A 26,306-nucleotide genomic window follows, 5' to 3' on the forward strand; every position below is an offset into this window, starting at 1 on the left:
TTTTATTTAGCTGTTCATTTCAGATTTGAAATAACTCACACCTGTCCACCGTATCCTTCTACATAGTCAACCAGCATGTTTTATTTAGTCATGAGCTCAACGGGAAGCCAAACACTATATATATATATATATATATATCCACATTAATTTATTAATTAATTTATTTGTTCTCTATACAGTTCATTCTGTTTCATTCGTTAATTGTAGCTTTCATAACAGCACTTGTTTCAATTATCACTATCAATGGTTTCAAAATAGCATATACACTCTCCTTATTTTCTGGAAAATCAAGGTATGAATGGTTGTGTGATTTCTTCTGTTATCCTTTAATCCAAATACATTCTGCCTTTTGTTATGTATCATATATCATGCTGTGCAGAGTTTCGTATTGTAATGTACTGCCACATAATTTGCATGGATTTTTTATTATGTTAGATGTTCACCACCCCATTTGTCTGTGTGCTGCTTTTGTTTCTGCATCCAAATTCTAATCCGGGCCACAGTAATGCACAATAATACAATCGATGTTTGTGCTCCATTAACTGTTATTAACACCTGTTTAAATGCTTAACATGCATAAAGCAAGCATTTGTTTGTGTGTGAGGTGATGTGCATGTGGTTTTAAATGAAACTGTTGTGGTGCTTTGAAAGGATTGTCAGTACCCTAAATGAAGCAGCTTGTGCCGCAGTGTTTAGCAAAACACACACACCACAAACCAATCACGGTTTTCTCTCCGGGGTTTGGTCAAACTCCCATTTCACTGGTTGATCTAAATGACAAGATGAAATGCATCAATTTCCTGCAGGAATTGAAAAAGCAGCATTAAATATTTTCATGCATTCTCCAATCCCGCCTCCTTCTAAAAGGTTTTAAACGCTCTGTGTTTTGGAAATATCAAGAAAAGTTTTATATGTAATACAAAAGTTTAAGGCTTTGTGGAAATGAGATTCTTTGAGGTTTTATTGAGTTTATCTTAAAAAATAAAGATAATAATAATAAAAAAAACTATCTATCTATCTATCTATCTATCCATCCATCCATCCATCCATCCATCCATCCATCCATCCATCCATCCATCCATCCATCTATATATATATATATATATATATATATATATATATACATACATACATACATACATACATACATACATATATATATATATATATATATATATATATATATATATATATATATATATATATATATTAGGGGTGTAACGATACGCGTATTCGTATTGAACCGTTCGGTACGACGCTTTCGGTTCGGTACGCGGTACGCATTATGCATACCGAACGGTTCGTTGGACTAATTAATTATATTTGAAAAAAAAAAAGAGAAATATAATGATATGCGTTCAACAAGGTAGCCCAATAACCCAAACGACGTAACAGGCAACGCCCCTGACACTCCCGAAGAAGAAAAAAACACCAACTTATAAGTTTATGTTATGTTATGACTCAGTCAGGCGCTCGCTCACTCAGTACGCGCTGAAGGCTCGTTGCAAAATGGCCAATGCGTTTAACAGACTAGAAAAAGAAGATGACTCTCAAACATATTGTTTGAGATGCATGATTCCATCTATGAGCTGCTCGATCAGAGTGACATGAGAGCCCCTCCTTAGAACATTATTTGTAAATCCATGTTATGGTAAGTGTGCACGTGAAGTCTTTGCACACTTTCTGAAATTCACACTGTGGTAAGTTTGCACACTACACTAGTGCTCTGCATTCTTTCTAAAATCCTATATAGTGAGGGCTTCGCGCGGTTGCTTCATTGCTTTAAAAAAAAAAAAAAAACACCAGCGTGAATACTTGAAACATGTCAACTCATTTACGCCGACATCACCTTATTGTGTCAGTATCTGGGAAAAGACGAAAAAAAGGAGAAACATGCACGCAACAAACTATGCCTGCAGCATTTAGACACCAGTTTTATAGCTTACAGGGAATCCAAAGTGCACCCAAAGACCAGACCTGTTGGTTATTTTAGGATCTTATATTTCTGGTCTGTTAAATGCATTAGACATTTTGCAATGAGCCTTCAGCGCGTGCTGAGTGAGCGAGCGCCTTAGGGTCCGTTCACATATCGCTCCTAAAAACGCGTGGAAAACGCTAAGCACGTCTTTCTCCTCCTTTCCAAGCGCTATATATATATATATTTTTTTTTTTTTTTTTTTTTAACAATTATAATCCTGATTGGGCCACATTCAAATCTCAGGACATTACACACACACACACACACAAAAAGTGTACTATTAAAAGGTACATTTGCTATATGGGGTGATACTTTTTGCTTAAACCCATACCAGTCAGCCCCATTTTTTGGCATGGAGACAGAAATTACATACCCAAAATAAAATAAAAAAGTTTCTGCTCATAATTCTTTCTGACTAGATACATAATCAACATTTGTTCACAAAGCTGACACTTCAAAGTTTAATGTTCAGGAATCATTACTATTGTGATTGGAACATTCCTTATTACATAATTTACTGTAGAGGCAGGTCAGGTTTTTTTTTTTTTTTTTTTTTTTTACATAATTCACTGCACAAAATGTATTTTCAATGGATTGAATTTTATGCTTGTTTTCTGTTTATAAATTCAAATTAACAAAAAATAAGGCCTGATTTTCTGTTGAATGTGTAGCCTATTTGGTTTTAATTGGCAATTTAATATATATATAATTGCATTAACAGTGAGATATTTATATTGGAGAAATGGAAGCGTCATATTCAGGCAGGATCAGCCAAATATGTGTCCCCAGGATTTGGACAAAGGATGGATCCTTTGCCAATGAATTTTTCTATACAACAATTCACTAATTATTTTAACTCACTCCCCATCAATAATAATAATAATTATACCATTTAAACGTTTACCTTCTCTCTGAGGCTTTCGGATATATTTAATATTTAGATTCATTTTGTCTGATAATTTGAAAGAATATCTAAGCCTTGTTTTTATCTAAGTCCCATTTGCCCCTGAAATTGCACCACTTTTGGCACTACTGGTTTTTGACCATCTAAGATCAGCATTTTTGTAAGTTGTTCATGTACAGTGTCTTGTGTGCTCAGTGTCATAGATATATTTTCTTAATATATAATTAGAAAAGGAAATATAATTGTGGTGTATGAATCACCTACTAGTAAACTATTCTACATGCGGGCAGAGTCAGAATATTTTAATGTTTACCTTAATTCACTGTATAAATTAAATGATTCAGTGTGAAAAATAGGATATAAACGAAAGTGAAGAGCATTACGAGTATATTATTAGATAATTCACATCCCAAAGCATTTTGCAGTTGAGAATTATGTAAACAACTAAGGTTGTGTGGTCCTGACAGTAGTGTATCCGATTTGGTCTGCATACTGTTGAAACTGGTCTGCAGCATGTTATCAAAATGGCTGCGAGAGTCAAACTCACAGTGTGCTATCCAGTGGTTCATGTAGTGCTGTAGAGTGGAACACAAATAATTGGTCCACGTTACATGGTTCACTTGTGTAGTAGAGTTTGACAGTTTGGCTTCCCATATTTAGGTGCAGAATGAGAAATGATGACAAAATAGTTTAAGCAGAAAATTAAAATGTATGTTGTTAAATTAGTCTCCTGAAAAATAAATGAGCAAATTAATACATTAAATTAAGTAGTTTGTTTTTACAGAAACAAAAAAAAAAGTATATAATAATATATAAAATGTTGTATTTATCAAATACACAGTAAAAAAAGTAATTGTGCTATATTTTTTTTTTTTACAATTAATTTATTATAATATTTAAAGGGGGGGTGAAATGCTCATTTTCACTCAATATCCTGTTAATCTTGAGTACCTATAGAGTAGTACTGCATCCTTCATAACTCCAAAAAGTCTTTAGTTTTATTATATTCATAAGAGAAAGACAGTCTGCACCGATTTTTCCCAGAACAAAACACGAGCCGCTGAAAGCGTGACGTGTGGGCGGAGCTAAAGAATCACGAGCGCCAGTAGGCTTTTGCGTTGAGAGTGTTTGGAAGCTGTGACATTACCGTGAGGAAAAAAAAGATCCAAAACACACCATGGCTAACAGTCAGATTCAGCGTATATTTACGATCCAGAATCAGATCCAGAGGCTGAAATTGAACAAGAGCAGCAGCAGCAACGACGTCTCTATGTGGTATGTACTGAAACTGTATATATTTGCTTAGAGGTTTTGGAAAATGACTAAGTTCCACTTAATGTCGTCTTTTTTTTTTTTTTTTTTAAGCTGTACATGTGGAAAGTGCAGTTTGATGACAGCATCGCATGTTGTTTACTTGATGTGCTTACGCGCCGATAGCTAAGTTAACAACACAGAGATATTTGAAGCAGTTTGTGCAAATCCGGCGTCAAACTGGGCCTTGTTTGTAAAACAAGCATCTTCAAAATGCAGGGAACAAACAAAAACACTTGCACAACTCCGTTGATGCTCTGTAATGCTGTTTTTTCTTTGGTAATCTGTGCAGGGTTGCCTTGCCCTGGCAACCAAAAACACACTTCTTTTGTGACATTTAGCGACGCTCTCGCTCTGATCAGTGAATGTCTGTGCTCTCCCTCTCAGTGCTCTGCTCTACGAGAGCGCACGCTCTTCCGGCAGACGTGCCCTCAGGACCCATATAAGGAAATTCCGCTCCATTTAACATCACACAGAGCCATACTCGAAAAAAAAAAAACTTTCCGAAACTTGTGACAAAACGGAAGGAGTATTTTTGGAACAAAAATACTCCTTCAAACATACAACTTAATTTTTGAAACTTTGTCCATGTTTAGCATGGGAATCCAACTCTTTAACAGTGTAAAAAACTCAGTATGCATGAAATAGCATTTCACCCCCCCCCCCCCCTTTAATATCATATATTTATTTAACTGCAAATTATTCCTGTGATGCATCGAGAAGCATTTTCAATCGAGTTCTCATATGTTTGGACTGTGCATCCATTTTGCATGAAAAATTCCTAACGACCACTGAGTAATTATCAAAACCAGATATCATCTCGGAGTTCTTTAATGCCTAAAACAATATCCAGCTTCTAGCAGTTTAAAGAGATATGAGGCAGTTATATATACCATAATTCTGTCTTAGAACAAAATTAGAAATACGAGAAGAAAGGAATAAAATTATGGCATGTTTAAAGTTTTTATTGCCCCACTCTCACATTGCCAGCTGCACTTACTACAATCAAATAGTTCTGAATAGGCCTAACAGCACTTCCCAAAGCAATTATCTTAAGCAATTCTCCAGTAAAAAGTTGTATTATTCCAAATCTCTATTCAATGTGTAAACAATCCCACTTCTTGTTTTTTTTTTTTTTTTTTTTTTTTTTTTTACTGATTGGAAATTGTGAATAAGTAAACAACATTTTAAAATGAACTCAGGTTCTTTTTTTTACTGCATCTTCCCCCGTTTTACATTTCTTTCAGTCTCAAAGGAAGCAATCAGTGCTAAGTGACTCAGGGAGTGTGTGGCAAGGACAGAATTGGGACAAGCACAGCAAATAACAAACTGCAAACACCTGCACCGGCACAATGCGCCTCTCTCGCTTCTCCCGAGCGCCTGAAATGTTTCAGCATGCACCTGATGGCACATGCTGTGAAGTGTCCATTCTCCAAATCCAACATCTTGTACGTCCCTCTGTTGACGCACCTTTTAGCGGCTGCTATACATCAGCATAGGTGCTGCGATAGCTGTAGCAGCGTTGATGCTGAGGGGAGGTGCATTTGCATATGAAACGGCAGGATGCAGATGATCACTTCTGGGAGCCCAGACCGCGCTGCCAAAGGGGAGCAAAATAAGGGTTGTTGGGGGGAGGGCCGCTGAGCCGCATGCCAGGCGAGTTGGGTATTTACACTTCAAACAGCATCTTCTCAAAGAAGAGAGTGTGCAAGGAAGAAAAAAAAAGGAAAGAGACATGGCTTTAAAGAGAGTTAGGGCAAAGCCTTTCTTTTGGATCGTATTCAGCCAGTTGGTCCTAAAAAACACCCACTATGTGCAAAACTTTCTCTTTATTTTATTTGGCAGTCACAACGACTCTATTTTCATCCAGTCTGCTGTCTCAGAGCTTGCAGGATGTTGTCACCACTTGTTAGACTAAATACCTCTATTACGGTTGTCATTTTGAAAGGTGGGGGAGATATGTAATAGTGGAACATTGTCTTGACATTGTCTTTGATTGGCTGTGTTTGCAAAACCAATGGAGACCTTCTAGAATCAATATTGATTTGAGCCTTTTTACTGTTTAATCATTACAAAATAAACTCTACTACGAACACTAGCCATGCTTGCCAACAGTGTACTACCAGCTCTACGCATGCATGGATTTTGCTGTGCATGGAACTGGCAGACCTCTCTTAGGTAGTATTTGCCTCCTGTTTAGTTTTCTAAGCTGTGCTGGTGAATGTGAAGCTCCTGGCTTTCTTCCCAGACTGTGGAAGTCAGGGTCATTTCCAGCCCATCGGTGCTACGCATGGGCGGTTCTGCATCAGCAGTGAGGGGTTAGCTCCGACAGATGCTAAATGGAGAGCTGAGGAACAGAGTCACAAGGCCAGGAACAAACAAAACCCCATGAAATACACAAGAGCCAGGCGAAGCTGTTAGCTCTTTACCAAATATGTTATTGATCTGCATGTGTCCTTGACTATGTAGCTTCAGATACTGTGTGTGCCCAATCAAGCATACTTCTATACTATATAGTAGAACACAAAAACAGAATGTGACAAGTGTAGAACATACAAATAAATAAATAAATACATAAAAAATAAATAACATTCACATAATTCATAAACCATTAGGCAAAAAGTACCCGGATGAACGATTACTTCTGTTGAGATGCCATGAGGCCAAGGGAAAGGTGCTGTGAATTTTTTGTAAACTACTGATGCTGGAAGGTCACATGACAACATGCTAAATATAGTTTATATAGTTTTTTTTTTTTATCTGTAAGTAAACACTTAAAAAAAAAAAAAAAGTACCTACTCAGAGAGTATGTGATTTTGGACATAGTCATTGTGATTATCAGGTATGGGCAATACTTTAGGCGGTGATATGTATCCCATGTAACCTTTATGGTTAAATAAGAAAGGTGTACCTTTCGAAAGGGTATCATCCGGTAGTGATGTCTGGTTTGCAAATGAGTTGTTCTGATCAAACGGTTATTTTTAGTGAACCAGATTAACCAGTTCACCAAACCACAATGAACCATCTGAAAGAGTCTGCAGCTCGAGCCAGAACAGATCCACTCTCCTTTCTGACATACCTGACAGTCACTCTGACTAAAAATGATCCAATATCCAGGAGTATATTATCCTATGATTCTGGTATTTATTTATTTATTTATCTGTCTGTCTGTCTGTCTGTCTGTCTGTCTGTCTATCTATCTATCTATCTATCTATCTATCTATCTATCTATCTATCTATCTATCTATCTATCTATCTATTTATTTATTTATTTATTTATATATGGGTTTTGATGCTCATGGTCGGTGCTGAGGATGGACATGAAGATCACCGAATAAAGGCTTGAGCTTAGGACTGCCACAATTTCATTATTCATAAGGATTAATTTGTAAGTCTGTAAAGTTGTTTATACATAATTTACATTTTAGGTCTTGTCAACACATCAGAATTGTACATTCAGATGCTGTAAATGTGTCTGTATCGTACGTTGCAGTGTCTGTGAAAACGTACATAAATGTACGTTTTGTAGTACCATATTTTATGTAATATATACTGTATATATATATATATATATATATATATATATATATATATATATATATATATATATATATATATATATATTATTGAATAAATATATGGCCGTGTATGATCTATGTCTATGAAATGAAGGGGAGCAGCTGTAAATGTTTCATTGCCATGTCATCAAGTTCCATAGTGAATGACAAGCATTTATTGATTTTCATGTTTGCCACTTAAGTATTTATGTCTCTTGTACTCTCCAGTTAATGGAAACCGCCTGACACCTCTAGTCCTTGGAGACAACCACAGAGAGAGGAGGGGATGACAGCAAAGTGTTCGGAGGGGGTCTACATGCCTGGGAGAATTTTACCCCCCTGTGTGGAGGTTGTAGAAGAGATGGATGCGATTGGCTGTGGTGTGTAGAAACACAATAGAGGAATGAGTCACCATTAGGGTCTCTGGCCTCCTTTGCAATGACTGCTAGTCACGTAATGAGAAGTGACTTGAGAGGTAATGCAATGTGTCAGCAATGAAGGGTTCAGCTCCCAGTGGCACTGGTGCTGTTGGTGGGATTTGACTGCCTGGCTAACCTCCCTAGTACTAGCAAAATCTTCCTCGAAACTCAGCTCAACAAACTTTAAAATTGAATGGCTTTTTAAGTAAAAGCCTTAAGGAAAATGTATGGTGATCCAGTGATTTCTCCTCAGAAGAGCTCATTGTAGCAGTCTAGTACATTGTAAACACAACTTTGTTTCTTGGTGGACTGATGAAAACTTGTTTAGCCTGACTTCCAGATATTGCATAGCATTTATGTATTATTATTGAAGCTTGTGATTTCTGCCAGCATTTCCGGGTTTTTGGTTTCTATATTATGCAATTGTTGGCATACTGTTAGAGTAAGTTAATCCACAAATGGTTGTAACACTTTTTGCTTTATCATTTGCAATTCAGCGGCTAAATTGGACAATTTAATATCATTTTACAACATTTATCCACTATATTCTTATGACAATTGCAACTATTTTATGTTTTGCTGAATTGGTGGCTAATTCACACACACGTCTCATTTGTATATGAGAATAAGTTCCACTGAAGGTTAGGTTTAGGGATGGAACTTTGTACCGATATTATTGTATGAATTCATAAGAAAACACCACCCATAAAATAGTTATGTATTGTCATGAACTATTTCCCAAAACTGTGTGCAGTTATAATAGTAGGTGGGGTGGGTAGTAATGCCAAATACACTGACAATTTATTTTAGCAAATTTACTTGATCAAAATTATTAAAGCTTACATCAACCCTGACATCTAACTACACACCATTTCATTCCAACATTAATAAAAAATGGAAATTTGTAAATTAAATAAACAAACAGGGACACTTTATTCTAAAGCAGCAAACAAGATTTTTTTTTTTTTTTTTAATTCAGATGATATCAGTAATGAAATTAATAATGCATAGACCTAACTACAAACAAAAACTAACTATTCACAACCATTTTCTAAAAATGTAGAAACTTTGCCACACATGAAGTTTGCAAAGTATAGTATAGATTGCACTATATGTTAGCTTTCTTATATTGCTCAAGAGCATGATTGATTTAAGTCCATATGCGATACTAATAAGAAATCATGCTTTTTATCACAGGTCGAGTGCTATAGTTCCAACCATGCAAATTTATGATGCCATTTATTAATGTTCACTGGATCTAGGGCTATTGGAAATCACCAAATTGTTGAACTACTCTATGTTGGTAACAATGGGACTTACATTAATAGTTGGCTAGCAATGCTTTTGGGAAACACACCCCTAAATGTGTATTATGTGTCTCAAAAAAAGAATAGTTAAACTAATGAGTGTTCCTACTCTGTTACAACTCTTTCATATAATCATAAAATGTATGTGGATAGCCTGATCTTGGAAGAATTTGAGCAGCAAGTTTTGAGTTCATACTAAATCTCTGACTTTAGATTGCAGACTTTGGTACCTTGGGGTATTTGAGTTGTTTGAGACATGAGATTAAATGAGCCAGTATCTAATGAGGACAAAGAAGGAGGACATTTGAGAAAAAAAATAAAAATAAAATCTATATTTGCTGTTGAACTGATCTCTTTGTCATCTAAGAGAAGCAAATTATAAATTAAGAGATACGATTTGTAATTTTTGTTTTGTATGGAATAATTGTTAAATCTTTGAACATAGTTGTAGTTGTATAGTTGTAGGCTGTTCTCCATTTTTTTAATGTAGAAACACAGAAACACTGTAACACTGTAAGAACTTTTGTAGTCACGAGAAGGAAGAGGCGGGAACGGGCAAACATTTAAATGAAACTTTAAAACCAAATAAACACAAAACAGCGCGACCGCCCCTCGTGGACGACTGCCGCGCACAAACAAAACCAAAACACAAAATAATATCCAGGCCTGGTCCTCTCTCGGGGGTACTCATGTACAAAAAAAATAAATAAAGGTAGAAAAGTTGTCACTGGGGCTGTACCTTTTCGAAAGGCACACCTTTCTACCTAAACAGTCCATATTTGTCCTATTTAGCTTTTCGGCGATGGGGAAAAGTGTCAAGGATATCAGTTAGGCTAAGAAACCACTTAAGGGTTTTGTATTTCAATAATAATAATAATAAAATATATTATGATACATGTTCTCTACACACAGATATCCCTCGATGGCATTCTGACCTTACAAGAACTCCATAATCTATTTTTTTTTTTTTTTTTATTTTTTTTTTTTTGTAAATGCAAATCCAACAGTGGTCTTTATATAGTTCAAGACATAAATGAAGGAACTCAGATGATCAAAGTCAGTCTTAATGCCTCTGCTATGTTATACTATATGGTGGTGAGACCAAAGCATTTAATTTAGCTAAATCAGTTTTTAATGATTTAGTAAAAAAAAAAAAAAAAAAAAAAAAACTCATTTTACATTGAATTGCGTTAAATAGCTGGATATTTTTCAACAAGTTTTGATCAGCATGACCTTGACATGCTTTTCAAGAAAACGCAATGGTCAGATTTTAGTTTGCTTGTGTACAGATGATTCTTCTGCACAATGTGACTTTGGTGCAGTCTGGAATTGAATTGAATCTGGTCAAAGGGGAACTGGACCCCAACTGAGCCTGGTTTCTCCCAAACTTTTTTCTCCAATCTGTCAACGATGGAGTTTTGGATACTTGCCACTGTCTTCTCTGGCTTGCTTAGTTTGGGACACTTAATTTCCAGTGATTTTGTTGACTTGATTGCACAGATACTATTTGAACTGAACTGAGCTGGATGATGACATCACTGAATTCAAAGATGAACTGCCTTTTTGCTTTATTGACCCACTATTTTCCTATTTAATGTTGTTCAGTTGCTTTGTCACAATCTGTATTGTTAAAAGCACTATATAAATAAAAGTACCTTGATAAAGGGTTATTTCACCCCAAAAAATAAAATTATGTCATTAATGACTCACCCTCATGTCGTTCCAAACCCGTAAGACCGCCGATCATCTTCGGAACACAGTTTAAGACATTTTAGATTTAGTCCGAGAGCTTTCTGTCCCTCCATTGAAAATGTATGTAAGGTATACTGTCCATGTCCAGAAAGGTAATAAAAACATCATCAAAGTAGTCCATGTGACATCAGAGGGTCAGTTAGTACTTAAATACACCTCGCAGTGCAACCTGGACACATCGTCAGTGATTCTCCCAGTCATAGGGTGTTTTGGGTCTTACATCAGACAGGAGGTAGCTGTTGCTAGCAAGCCCCCTTCGGAAGAAAACACAATGCTGAATAAAGTTGTAATTTTTGTTATTATTGGACCAAAATGTATTTTCGATGTTCAACAATTTCTAACTGACCCACTGATGTCACATGGACTACTTTGATGATGTTTTTATTACCTTTCTGGACATGGACAGTATACCTTACATACATTTTCAATGGAGAGACAGAAAGCTCTCGGACTAAATCTAAAATAGCTTAAACTGTGCTCTGAAGATGAACGGAGGCCTCATGGGTTTGGAACGACATGGGGGGGGGGGGGGGGGTTTGTCATTAATGACATCATTTTTGGGTGAACTTACCCTTTAAGCATAATGATGAATACAAAATAATAAAAAATCAAATAAAATAAAATAGCACAGTCACAATGCAAAAATGTATTCTGCATTTTTTTCTCGTTGTATTAAATTATTTTAATAATGAATAATACCATACAATTTATGCTCAGTGTGCAAAGTGACCTAGACATTTTGGGCTCTAGGAATTTATTGAATACACTGGGTAAGAGCTGACCTCAAGCAAAGGCAAAATTGCATAAAGATCTGTATCTGTTGGTTGACTGATCAAAAATAATGACCTCAAGAGGAACACAATAATGAATAGGAGCACTTTTCCCTATCGAAAAATGCCACGCATGGCTGAATGCATTCACATGCCGCCAAGTGTTGTAAGACACAGAGTTCCTCTGCAGAGGCAAATCCAAAAAAACAAGAAGTTGCTGAGGACTAGAAGAAAATCTCAAGGACACTGAGACATATCAAAAGACTGTCTACCTCAACTGAGGTAATGGCGGTGTTGCAAATCAAACTGTGTTATGTTTTGTCTGATTTATACTTTGATTTCTTTGATAATACCGGTTGCCTACATTGCTTACAAAATGGAACACAAAATGGAAAAAAAATAAACAAAATAAATAATCAGAAACTCAAAAATACAGCAAGGTATACATTGCATCAACGAGAACATAAATACAGATTCAATCCATGTACTTTATCACCCAGGATGAAAGTGTCTGCTAAATGAATAAATGAACAAAATGCTAGATTTGCTTTCATAGAAGTAAAGTATCATGAAATCAACAATGGTCCTATTTATTACTGTGCATGATTATTTGATACATATTATTGCTATATATATATATATATATATATATATATATATATATATATATATATATATATATATATATATATATATATATATATATATATATAAATAACATTTAAATTCAGTTAAAAATACTATAAAAAAGCAATATCTAATCCACCTAAATACAACACTAAAACTAAATAAAGATAAAAAAAATAAACTAATCTACCTAGTGCTAATATTAATTCAAAACAAAGTTTGAATGCAGATTTAGAGATTTAAGCTGCAATATTCTGAGAAAATTACAGAGAAAAATATTGCCTTGTAATAATGTTGTCTTGTAAGGGCTGTAATAACCATATACCACAAAAGATTTAATAGTTAATCTTTAACCTGTACAAAAACTGCACTCAAAGCAAACGTTCTTGGCAGAGTAGTGTTGTTTATCAGATTCTATGTAGCAAGGTTCAAGAGTTGAGTAGCATGTTCTCTGAATATGAGAATGTTGCCTTTGGCAAACTCACCCGATGACATGAGGGTGCTCAGTGGTGAGGAGAGCAAGTGGTGGCTTGTCCCTCTCTATGAGCCAGACAGTGTAACGTCCACTCTGCCTGGGGTGCAAAAACACTGTGATATCTAGACCACAGGACCAATGGGTGGCACGTAACCAAGGGCTCAGAACCCATGGCCCTGTCAGAGCTGAGCCATTCACTGTGAGAAGCCGCCCTGGAGAAACCAACAAAGAGAAAGAAACATTTATAAGCAAAAGTCTTCAAAACTTCCTCTTGTACTACTGGCCAGATTCCAACTATTTATTCCTCAGATTTTATTGTTTCTGAAATTGATTTATCGGTTCTATATAATTAAATACATTTTTATTAAATTACTTTGCTAAAATTGAACCTGCTTTGGATGTTTTTAACTACCTTGAACTTTATATTGATAGAGTATCAGTTGATACAATGCATATACCATATGTGCATATTTGTTTATATTGTACTTCTATTTTAAACTACCTGCATGTAATTACATTTGTAATTAAGTTGTGTAATTACTACACATGACACTACCCCTACCTCTTAACCTACTCAATCTTCATGGCATCTACTGATCTGGATGATGACATCACTGAATCAACAATGGATTAACTTTAACTAAAAAAAAACTAACTGTACTAGTGTCCTCCTTCATTACTGACAAACTTTTTTCCTGTTTTACATGGTAAAGCTGCTTTGACACAATCTGTAAAGTATAAAGTGCTGCATTAATAAAGCTGACTTGACTTGACCTGACCCTTAAACAAATCCACACTACGAAACGTATCCTTAAACCACATTAATTAATTAATTTGTTTATTTATTAATTAATGTATTTATGTTAATACATGTATTGCAATAAGTAGAAAGTAGTTTTGGTGTAAGTAGAATGTAGTTAAAACTCCTAAAATAAAGTTTGAGCCACAAAATTCCTAAGCATCAATTAAAAAAAAAAAAAAAAAAAAAAAAAAAAACACACGTTTGACAAATATTGACATTAAACAGCATAATGCAATCCTAAAAATAGAATGTCAGATACTTTGGTGTTGTTAGATGTGAAATGATTAAGTTAATATCGAGAGCTATGATTTTAGACTTCTAAGATTTTAAAATGAGCACAAGCCGAGACATTAAGATTCTTTATCTTCTAGGAGAAAGTGATGCTGGAGACATTGGAACAATTTGTATTACTGCTTAAGAGAAACAGCTGCAATAATATATATATATATATATATATATATATATATATATATATATATATATATATATATATATATATATATATATATATATATATATATATATATATATATATATATAAATATTACTTTCCACAGAGCACTTTTAGAGCTATCGTTTTAACACCTACATGCAGCTAATTTCTGTTGAACTTAAATAACTTTATTTAGCCCAAAGCATGCCTTTTTTCAGGTTGCTCTATAGCAAAGATTTTTCAGTAATGTGACATGCTTTTTTTAAGTAAAAAGACATGTCTTTCTTTCATACAGATGTTCTGTATGCAGTCGACCCCATACATTTTTAAACAAGTGGCCTGTTTCCTCTTCATACCATCTCAGAGAGTCGGCAGTATCTGCATTGTAAGAGTATGTGCGAAAGAGAAATTTGCAGAGCCGTGGCCCAGGCAGCCACTAGTGAGCCCATGTAGAGTCAAAATAGATGAGTGAGGTGGATGGGTGACAACACACCAGAGGAAAATAAAATAAATAATGAAAGAGGAGAGAAATCAAAGCTCTGTTTGTGGGCTATGAATTAGGGTCCTCCCTCTCAACAGCCTCATTCAGCTCCCTCAATCAGTACATTTTCTACAGGGCCAGAGCATGAAAAAACAAACAAAAAAAAAAAAAAAAACATACATATATATACTTTCTGATTCTGATGAAGATGCAAACTCAATCTCTGACAGCAGGTGTCACTTCTAGAACAATAGCAGCATTTCCTAGGTTAATACTGTGCGCTGCACTAATTAACATAAAGCTTATTACAAGCCTATAAAGAATGAGACTGCTTTTGGATGTAAATATTTGTCATTTGGTTTTGTTTAATTTTAATAAAGCCTGTGGTACTTTCTTATTGATATATTAAAACATTTTTTAACTTTGACAAAATGGGTAACATTAAGGTCCACTGAAGTGCCTTGAAATGTGCAGCGTTGTTATATATGGTGTGTCCTGTGGCTGTCAAAAAAAAAAAAAAAAAACCTAATAAAATAAAACGATACTATGGAAATATTTATATAAAACATGATTATTGGTTACTGTAGTTAAAACATTGTAAAAACAGTAGTGTGTGTTTTGCTACACTAACCGTAAATTAACTGTGGTATTTGTAATAAAACTGCTACAATTGGTAATAAAAACGCCAAAAGGTAAAAATAAATAAATAAATAAATAAAAACCTGATTAGCCTATTATACTTTTACTATAGTAATACCATTGTTAATTTCCATAAGTGATTATGTATAATAATATGAAAAAAAAATATATATATAGATTATGACATCACAAAATTTCAGTGATTCTGATGCAAAGGAGGGTTACTGTAAGCCATGCAGGGGGACATGACTAATGACAGATCATTGCAGTTCAAGTACTGAAGCCTATCTATGCTACCCGCTCAGTGCTACCTCCAGTAGTATGTTTGTTTATCAGTCATATACATCTTAAGATCTTTTTTTCTTTTTTACTTATTAGAGGTACAGAACGCGACACAGCATCTTTTCGGCACTGAATCGAACAAAATCATCACAAATAGTAAAGATCAATCAACTAAGGTCTAAGCGCTAATTCAAATGGTTTGTTTTCCCACATGGCATAAATGGTTATGACATTTTTGTGGGCATTCCTAGCAGTGCCGAACAAGTCAATGACTCCAAATCTAGATCATAACTCATTCAAGGGATAAAGCCATTTAACCTTTTCACAGTCGTAATATTTGTTTATTTATTCTATAAAACTCAAATTTCTTGCTGAAATATTTCTGCGGCCACCTCATCTACCTCAGCCATGCTGACCATGACCTGTCCCGATGACTCTGCCTACAGTTTCCATTATACGTCTTCCGTTTCCACCTGCACCTGCTCATCATGTGCTGAGTGGACACACCTGTGCCCCATCAAGCCCCGGCTTCATAAGCCTCACAGACGATCACAGAGGTGAGATAGAAAGAGACAGAGCACCTAAAAACCCCTCACGTTGGCTATTTCCCCCACCTACTGGTTAATAAAAATCCACCCTTCGGGGAACTTACCTGCATCCTCGTGTTGTGTGCTTCTTCACCCCTTCACACCGGTAGAGAATGCGTGCATTGCAGTGTAGAAGTCACTGACCAGGACCCCTCCATATTCGATATCACCCCACTTGGATTGTTACTTTTTTTTCTGGTTGATTGGGTCAAGTCAACTTTTTGTTTCCCCAGGTGGCGCTCCTTCCCCAAAGATGGAAGACCTGCTGAAGCACCTCACCAAGGTGAGTATCCGCCAGCAGCATATCATGGAGGACATGGACTCGAAACAAGGGGAAACTGTCGAACGCGAGCTCACCACACTCCGCAACGCTGCTGCACCCCGCGAACTCCGCTACCTGACCCCCGTGCCCAGGCAGCACAGCTCATCCCCAAGATGACGGTGCACAATGACGTCTAAACATTCATCCAAATGTTTCAGATTATAATTGCCCGAGAGGTGTGGCCCAGGGATGAGTTGATGCAGATCGTGGCACCGTTGTTGACGGGACACAATGGGTGTACTTTATGCTTACCCCCGAGCGGAGCAGTTCATATGAGGAGCTGAGAAAGGAGATCTTAGGACGGGTGGATTATCGCCCATTAGTGCCACCCAAGTCTTCCACGACTGGTCCTACAACCCTCAAGTCACTGACCTCTTGCGTGTCTCCCCCAACACTTGATACTGGCCGGGGATCCCATGCACACCAGGTAGAGGAGCGTGTAGTAGTTGACCACCTTCTTCGGTCCCTTCCCCGCCCTCTCCGTCAGGCAGCTGGCATGCGGAACCCCACCAACATCGACAAGCTGGTGGAAGCCATCGAGCTGGCAGAGGCCACCCAACACCGGGAGGTTGGCGAGCGAGAGCCTATTTTATATGTTTCTCTTGTCAATTCAAACATTTGTTCTATTTGACCAAAAGTGCCCAGCGAAGTGGACATCACCGGATATTTACAGTTCGAAGCGAGCTTATATTCCATTCTAAGGCCATTCAAGTGTGCAAGACGAAATTGTCTTTATTTACAGAGGTATATTATGTCACACTTCATTAGTAAGTTTTGTCTGTGTGTGAAGATGCTGCAGGAAGCAGTGCAGTAAAAATCCATTAATTAATGTTCCAAAGTGAAGTAAACTTTAACAGATTTCACCCGCTCAGGGTGCAGGGAGCAGTGAACACTATGTAGGGATCATGTCAATCAGATCACAGTTCATTCACTTAGCTCTCTTCTAACAAGTTAAATATCTGAATTAGGCATGTAAGATAAGAGAAATATGAAACATATGCAGAGCAGGGGGACGAGATGGTTAAATCATCCCGGCCCCCAACTATACCCTCTTGGCACCTGTCTCTAGTGCTCAAAGCACTACAGTAGGGCCCGCTTGAGCCTTTTCAATCAATTCTATCAATGAATACTCTGCTCCTGCTTGCACTGAGGGTAGGGGACCTGCACACGTTTTCAGTCAACGATTCATTCCTAGAGTTTGGGCCAGCTGACTCCCAGGTTATCCTGAGGCCCCGGCCAAAGGTTCCCACTACAATTTCCCACCCAAATTGATAAGACAGCCGCTATTGCGACCTGCCCACGTCCCAAGACCAAAAAGGAGGTGAGGTAGTTCTTGGGGCTGGCGGGATATTATAGGCGATTTATTCCTAATTATTCGGACCTCACCAGCCCCTTGACTGACCTCACTAAAAAGGAGGTCCCAGATATGGTCCAGTGGACGGAGCCGTGTCAGCAGGCTTTTACCCAGGTCAAGGCTGCTCTATGTGGCGGGCCGTTATTACACTCTCCTGACTTTTCTCTCCCTTTTCTGTTGCAGACAGACGCGTCGGACAGGGGGCTGGGGGCGGTCCTGTCCCAGGAGATAGAGGGGGAGGAACGGCCGGTGCTGTACATTAGCCGCAAGCTCTCAAAGAGAGAGGCTAAGTACAGCACCATTGAAAAAGAATGCCTGGCCATCAGGTGGGCCATCCTCACCCTCCGCTATCATCTCCTGGGACGGGAGTTCACCCTCTGTTCGGACCACGCTCCGCTGCAGTGGCTCCACCGCATGAAGGATACCAACGCCCGGATCACTCGTTGGTATCTAGCTCTTCAGCCTTTTAAATTCAAGGTGGTCCACAGGCCGGGTGTTCAGATGGCGGTGGCTGACTTCCTCTCCAGAAATGGGGGGCTGCAGGCCGGGGTCGGCGGTGGGGGTATGTGGCAGGGGGGGCGTGGTTTAGCGAAGTCTGCAGCGAGAGAGAGGATCAGGAGACGAGCGGTAAGTGAGTGGTTTGGGCAGAAATTATTATCACCTGTTTCTTGTTCTAGTAATTGGCGTGGAGAGGGTATAAAATGCCAGGAGAGATGGAAGCAAGTGAGAGAGAGTGGGACTGCTGACGGAAGCCGAGACCGGAAACCGGAAGCCGGAAAGCGAAAGCACCGAGTGAACGCAGCAAAATAGAAGTCACCATATGGTGTTAGGAAACGTTTGATTTATTTTATGTTAATAAATATACGTCAGCAGTCCAGCCGACCCCTTGTCCTCTTCCTTACCCACACGAACTCACAACAAACAGCTACAGATTGTACAGAATATGTTTCCAATTAAGGATGAAAGATCATTACGAACAAAATCCATTTTAAAGACAAAAAAACAGAGCTTTGCCTTTATCTATTTACACTTGTAATCAACTTCTGACTACCCGAGACACTATAGAAAAGAGTAAAATTGATTAAAGCCATGTTTAGGGTTTATTTTTTTATTTTTTTACATTCTGGAAATTTCTTAAGTATAAACACAGTGCAGTGGAATAACAGATTTCATGGATTCAGTGACTAAAGAACTGATTAAAGCTTTTGGTGGTTCTTCATAGTTTTCGATTAAAGTGTGACTCTTAAATATTTATTTAGCTAAGAAACCAGAAAATTGCAAAGTGTGATATTTATTGTGTGATAATTTAACTTTTTTTTTTTTTTTTTTTTTTTTTTTTTTTTTGACAAATACACTGGACATTATTTAAGTATACATGGGTATAAAAAAGAAAAAAGAAAAGGCTAGCTGATTCTCTTTATTTCCACAGGAACATTCTTTAGGACTTGGTGGCTCTGTTCGGCTTTGCTCGCACACCCGCAGCAGTGAATCAGTCTCAGTTCAGTGCACACATCTGGAGTATGGAGGGCATGTATGTCGGAGCTGAACCGATTTTTTTTTTTTTTTTTTTTGAGCCTGCACCCATGGCTGATTCATTACATAAGTATACTTAAATTCTAATCGCTTTGTGGTATACATTACATTTTCATAAGTGTTAATTTAGGCTCTAAAGGCACACTCAGAACCTAAAATATATAATGCATCTCTGCATCAGAAATCATTTACAACATTTAATCTAGTGTTTGACAATATAATACTAATACTAATAATACTACTAATAATACTTCTACTACTACTAATAATAATACTAATAATTATTATTATTATTTAACAAAAACATTGCAAAAAAATGTTATTAAATTATGTTGTATATATCTTCCTATATTTCCAATATTCCAACGTTTAAAATACAATAAATATTTATGTAGCATGTCATATAGTTTCCTATAATTTACATTTTTCAGCTGCACATCTGTTTGAACAAATGCAAAAAATCTGTTAAAAGATTTAAAAAAAAATACACAATATCAAACAATGCAGTGATTTTATACAAATGGATGAAGATATTTCAAGTAAAACACTGAGTGGACTTAGACATTAGTTACGCATAGCCTATCAAAATGCATTACTAGAAATTGTTTGCATTTCTTTAAACTTTGCACATAATGAACTTACAAGGCTCTGAGACATATACTGTAAATAATTTACAAATGCTTTGTACTACTTATGTAATAATACTTTTGGGAAACCTGCCATTGAGATACCTACACCTTTTGCATTATAAAATATTATACTTAGTGTTTTGGGAAACCTTACCCACATATTTTAACTAATGACTAGTTAAACACACAAAAGTGGTACTTTTATGGTTTGGGAACACAGAGCAGTTTGTGCCAAGACCTACATTTACTTTTCACTGGCTTTTGGGAGGTTAACCAAATGAAGTGCTAGAACTGAGAAGTATGTAAAATCCAAAGACAGGGATGAATTGAAATACCGTCACTGAAGTTAAAGTGGCTGTGTAAAAAGAGTTTGGTCAAAGCCCATGACCCGGTCTTATTTGCATGTTTCAAAAAATACTGTCGAGACGGTCCGCCACCCAGAACACCGGAAATTCTAGCACATTCTGCAGAACAGAGGCTCACAACCCATGCTAAACCAGCCAAACCATTGAACTAAACTACCCACTACCCATGCTAACCAGCAAATAATTTTTTTTGTACACAAACAAGCTTTTTTGTACATAATGGTCAGCAGTTGGCAGGATTCATGACAGCAGTCAGCAAAAATAAACATGATGTAACAAATAAATTAAAAAAAGGTCAAATAACATGTTTTTGAAGATCTTATCAGCATAGCAGTAAATTAACATGACGGGCGAAAGGCTACGCATCTGGCGTTGCTCATTAGGCAAATAAGACAACATAGTGCTCTCTCAGCAACATGAGCACCTGTTTGTTTGATTTGTTCTTTTCTTTGTTTTGACATTTCCTCAGCTGACACCAGGGACTTTGATCTCCACTCAGCTATCTGAGCCACAAAAAAAGCCATACTGAGAAGGACAAAGTTCAGCATAGATGCTACAAAAACAATAGCTAGACCTTTTTTTTTTTTTTTTTATAAGTTTATTTATATTTTACACATACTTAAAAATGAAATTGAAAAAAAAGAGAAGCTATAATAATAATAAAAAATAAATAATTTACACATTCATTAATTAATTCGTGGTAGACTACAAAAAAAAAAATCCCACATTTTATATATATATATATATATATATATATATATATATATATATATATATATATATATATATATATATATATATATATATATATATATATATATCACAAGGAATGGACTGAGGCTGGTGTCAAGGCATCATCCGCTGGTGTTGGTCCATTGTGTTTTTTGAAAACCAGTCATTGCACCCGTTTACCAATAAATTTTGGAGTACTTCATGCTTCCTTCTGCTGACCAGCTTTTTGAAGATGCCAATTTTATTTCCTGCCGGATTTGGCACCTGCCCACACTACCAAAAGCACCAAAAGTTGGTAAAATGACCATGGCATTGGTGTGCTTGACGGAGAATCTATGGACTATTGTCAAGAGGAAAATGAGAAACAAGAGACCATAAATGCAGATGAGCTCAAGGCCACTTTCAAAGAAACCTGGGCTTCCATTCCACCTCAGCAGTGCCACAAGCTGATCACCTCCACGCCACACCGAATTGAGGCAGTAATTAAAGCAAAAGGAGCCCCTACCAAGTATTGAGTACATGTACAGTAAATTAACATAGGTTCCAGATCACAATTAAAAGAACGAAAGACTTAAACTACTTCACTCTGTGTGCACTGTACCTTTCCATGACATTCAAATTTATTGAGGTGCACCTATATATATATATATATATATATATATATATATATATATATATATATATATATATATATATATATAATTTTTGTAGTCTACCATGAATGGATGAATTATTTATTTATTTTTATTATTATTATAGCACCTTTCAACTTCGTTTTTAAGCATGTGTAAAATAGAAATAAACATCAAGACTTTAATTAGCTGATTACTGCACTGTTTTTAGGTCTATGGGAGTGTTAACATTATATAGATACATAAACATTATGTGGTATCCATAGTTATGAATCAACTCTCTTAATAAACAGTAATAATGATTTAACTATCTAAAAGTTGATTACATTAAGTTCCTTTTCAGTCAGTCACTCTCAACGTCACGTGGGTGACCGATAAATTGAGATCCCAACTGGTCGGTCACCGGTGTGACATCTCCATCCCCTCCTTATTTTTAAATGGATGTTTTATTTTTTTTTTCTATTTCCTTTCAATGTTTCAATAAAGAAAGCAGAAATAATTTGTGATAAATTGCATTCCCACATGTCTAGAATAAGTAGCAGCAATCAGTGTTTAAAATACTGATAAGAGCTATAAATTTTATTTCTGATAATCTGACTTCCAATTGTTCCCTCCCCTTTGTCTCTACATTCGCAATATTGTTATTACCATAATTGCATTGTAATAAATTAATTAATTAATAAATAAATATATATTTAAAATAATGCATTTAGAAAAAACTGCAATACTTTTGTATGAGACAAATCATCCAAAGGTCATTAAAGCAGTGGCAAACTAAAGCAGTAAGTGACAGCATAGCTTTAGGTTTTTATGAAAGTGAAAGATTTAGCCTCACTTGGTGATCATGATGAAGCACCTTTTCAACAATATTTTGAAAATAAAATATCATCATGGAGTCACCCATTAACTTTAGTTTATGAAAAAAAAAATTATTATTTATTAATTATTAAATATCAGTGAGTTGACTGAATAAGTGTGTACTCGTGTGTGTTTTAGCAGGTTTTCAAATATAAGTGTGGTCACAGCGTAATAAAGAACATGAAAGTGGTGGTGTCAGGTAGTTCTGACCTGAAACCGCTTTGATAAACAGGCAGAGAGAGACCTGTTGGCTGTAAAATTACATAAACAAATCACTGGCTGTCTCTCGAGAGGAGACAAAGAGGAGTTAATCCATAAACTAGTGAGACACACTACGCCACAAATAGCTTTGGCCTCCGCTAGTTTCCCGGCAGTGACAGATCTGTAGCCAGTTATAAGTCCTGTTTGGGTGATTTCTTTCCAGCTACAGAACCACAGAGCTGCAAAATAAATATGACTGGAGAGCTGTACCCATGCTGAGTGGTGTTATTACCTGATTAGGTTACATGTAATAACTCAATTTGTGTCAAAAAAGACCCAACTTCTTTGTTCTGCTTTGCCTTATTGGAGATTATTTTACAAATTATTCATGCAGGGAGTTGAGAAGCAAAGGAATATTAATAAGATGGAGTGCTAGAGCTTACAAAACAGTATGAATTAAAATTAAATCTGGCCTTTACTAATTTGACAATAGCTCATGTTGTTCATACACAGAACACTATTTATTGGAATCTATTAATATGAAAGCATGGATCATAAATAGTCACGCAGATAATGACATTTGCATGTCATAGTGATCTGTGGAAGTACATTTCTTAATGTACCCTTTGAACTTCAGCAAGTCACCTTCACCACATCTAGATGCCTAAATGCATTGACTTGCTGCCATGTGATTGGCTGATTAGATATTTGTGTTACCAAGCAATTAAACAGCTGTACCTAATAAAGTCGCCAGTGGCCTAGTGGTTAGAGAGTTTGACTCCTAACCCTAGGGTTGGGGGGTTCGAATCCCAGGCCGGCAATAACACGACTTAGGTGCCTTTAAGCAAGGCATCGAACACCCAACTGCTCCCTGGGCGCCGCAGCATAAATGGCTGCCCACTGCTCTGGGTGTGTGCTCACAGTGTGTGTGTGTTCACTGCTCTGTGTGTGTGTACTTTGGATGGGTTAAATGCAGAGTACGAATTCTGAGTATGGGTCACCATACTTGGCTGAATTGACACTTCCACGTATCGAGTTAGTAGTTGTTGTTGTCATTGTATAAAATTTTAATGCCAAATTTAGTAATTCATCGCATATAAGAATCTTGATACACTTTTAAAGAACTAATAAAAAACCTTTGTCTTGTTTTACTGGCCTAACTTTGGTCTACTGTTTTAATACAATTTACATTTTTTTTTTTTTTTTTTTTTTTTTACATAGTTAATTATATGGCTTACTTGATTCTGATTGGTCAGTCCCAACATTAAGAGGCATGTTATGCGTTTGGTTAGCTAGTAAAATAAAAAGCCTCGATTCATTATTATGTGTACAATTAGTTAATTATGTCATCCTGGTATAGCAGACTCACTCTCGTTTCATACAAACACAGCTGTTGTCATTTTGCAATGACTGTTTTGTACACTCTGATGGATTATGAGATAACTAACAAACTGGTAAGATTTCAAAACTGTTGTGTCTTAAAACTATATATGTTATCTCCATAATTATTTATGTGGTGAAGTTTTGTGTAATAAGTGGTTTGACTGCACCGTATACCTTAAATGTCAGTCTAGTTTGAACTTGCTCCTTGCTACCAACTGCTGTCTTGATGGAAGCGTCGTGTTCAAATATTTCAACTTAAATCAATATTTTGTCCATCCATCCATCCATCATCTTCCACTTATCCGGAGCCGGGTCGCGGGGGCAACAGTCTAAGCAGAGACGCCCAGACTTCCCTCTCCCTAGCCACTTCTTCCAGCTCTTCCGGGGGGACCCCGAGGCGTTCCCAGGCCAGCCGGGAGACATAGTCCCTCCAGCGTGTCCTAGGTCTTCCCCGGGGCCTCCTCCCGGTGAGACGTGCCTGGAACACCTCCCTGGGAAGGCGTCCAGGAGGCATCCGAAATAGATGCCGGAGCCACCTCAGCTGGCTCCTCTCGATGTGGAGGAGCACCGGCTCTACTCTGAGCTCCTCCCGAGTGACCGAGCTTCTCACCCTATCTCTAAGGGAGCGCCCAGCCATCCGACGGAGAAAGCTCATTTCGGCCGCCTGTATCGGGGATCTTGTCCTTTCGGTCATGACCCACAGCTTATGACCATAGGTGAGAGTAGGAACGTAGATTGACCGGTAAATCGAGAGCTTTGCCTTACAGCTCAGCTCCTTCTTCACCACGACAGACCGGTACAGCGACCGCTATCCTTCCCTCACTCGTGAACAAGACTCCAAGATACCTGAACTCCTCCACTTTAGGCAGGAACTCTCCACCAACCTGAAGTGGGCAATCCACCCTTTTCCGACTGAGAACCATGGCCTCGGACTTGGAGGTGCTGATTCTCATCCCAGCCGATTCACACTCGGCTGCAAACCGTCCCAATGCACACTGAAGGTCCTGGTCTGAGGATGCCAACACGACAACATCATCTGCAAAAAGCAGCGACGAAATCGTATGGTCCCCAAACCGGACACTCTCCGGCCCTTGGCTGCGCTTAGAAATTCAGTCCATAAAAATTATGAACAGAACCGGTGACAAAGGGCAGCCCTGCCGGAGTCCAACATGCACCGGGAACAGGTCTGACTTACTGCCGGCAATGCGAACCAAGCTCTTGCTCCGGTCGTACAGGGACCGAACAGCCCTAAGTAGGGAGCTGCCGACCCCATACTCCCGGAGCACCCTCCACAGGATGTTGCGAGGAACACGGTCGAATGCCTTCTCCAAGTCCACAAAACACATGTGGACTGGTTGGGCAAACTCCCATGAACCTTCCAGCACCCTGGAAAGGGTATAGAGCTGGTCCAGTGTTCCACGACCGGGACGAAAACCACACTGTTCCTCCTGGATCCGAGGTTCCACTATCGGCCGAATTCTCCTCTCCAGTACCCTGGCATAGACTTTCCCAGGGAGGCTGAGAAGTGTGATCCCCCTATAGTTGGAACACACTCTCCGGTCCCCCTTCTTTAAAAAGAGGGACCACCACCCCGGTCTGCCAGTCCAGAGGTACTGTCCCCAACCGCCATGCGATGTTGCAAAGGCGTGCCAGCCAAGACAGCCCCACAACATCCAGAGACTTGAGGTACACGGGGCGGATCTCGTCCACCCCCGGTGCCTTGCCACCGAGGAGCTTTTTAACTACCTCGATGACTTCAGCCCGGGTGATGGATGAGTGCTCCTCCGAGTCCCCAGCCACTGCTTCCTCAACGGAACACAAGTCGGTGGGATTGAGAAGATCCTCGAAGTATTCCTTCCACCACCCGACGATATCCCCAGTTGAGGTCAACAGGTGCCCATCTCTACTGTAAACAGTGTTGGTAGGGCACTGCTTCCCCCTCCTGAGGCATTGAACAGTTTGCCAGAATCTCT

At 37.7% G+C, this 26,306-nt stretch overlaps 1 protein-coding gene across 1 annotated transcript in view; it reads right to left on the reverse strand.

The window, feature by feature from the left end:
• LOC113060535 (ALK tyrosine kinase receptor-like) overlaps window positions 1-26,306 on the reverse strand; it is a 426,749-nt gene that overhangs the window by 140,070 nt on the left and 260,373 nt on the right. Inside the window, exon 4 of the mRNA XM_026229521.1 lies at window positions 13,111-13,312. Within this exon, the coding sequence (XP_026085306.1) occupies window positions 13,111-13,312 (202 nt within the window). The remainder of the gene's footprint in view (window positions 1-13,110; window positions 13,313-26,306) is intronic.

Source organism: Carassius auratus, chromosome 42 (genome assembly GCF_003368295.1).
Source record: "Carassius auratus strain Wakin chromosome 42, ASM336829v1, whole genome shotgun sequence".
Taxonomy (NCBI): Eukaryota; Metazoa; Chordata; class Actinopteri; order Cypriniformes; family Cyprinidae; genus Carassius; species Carassius auratus.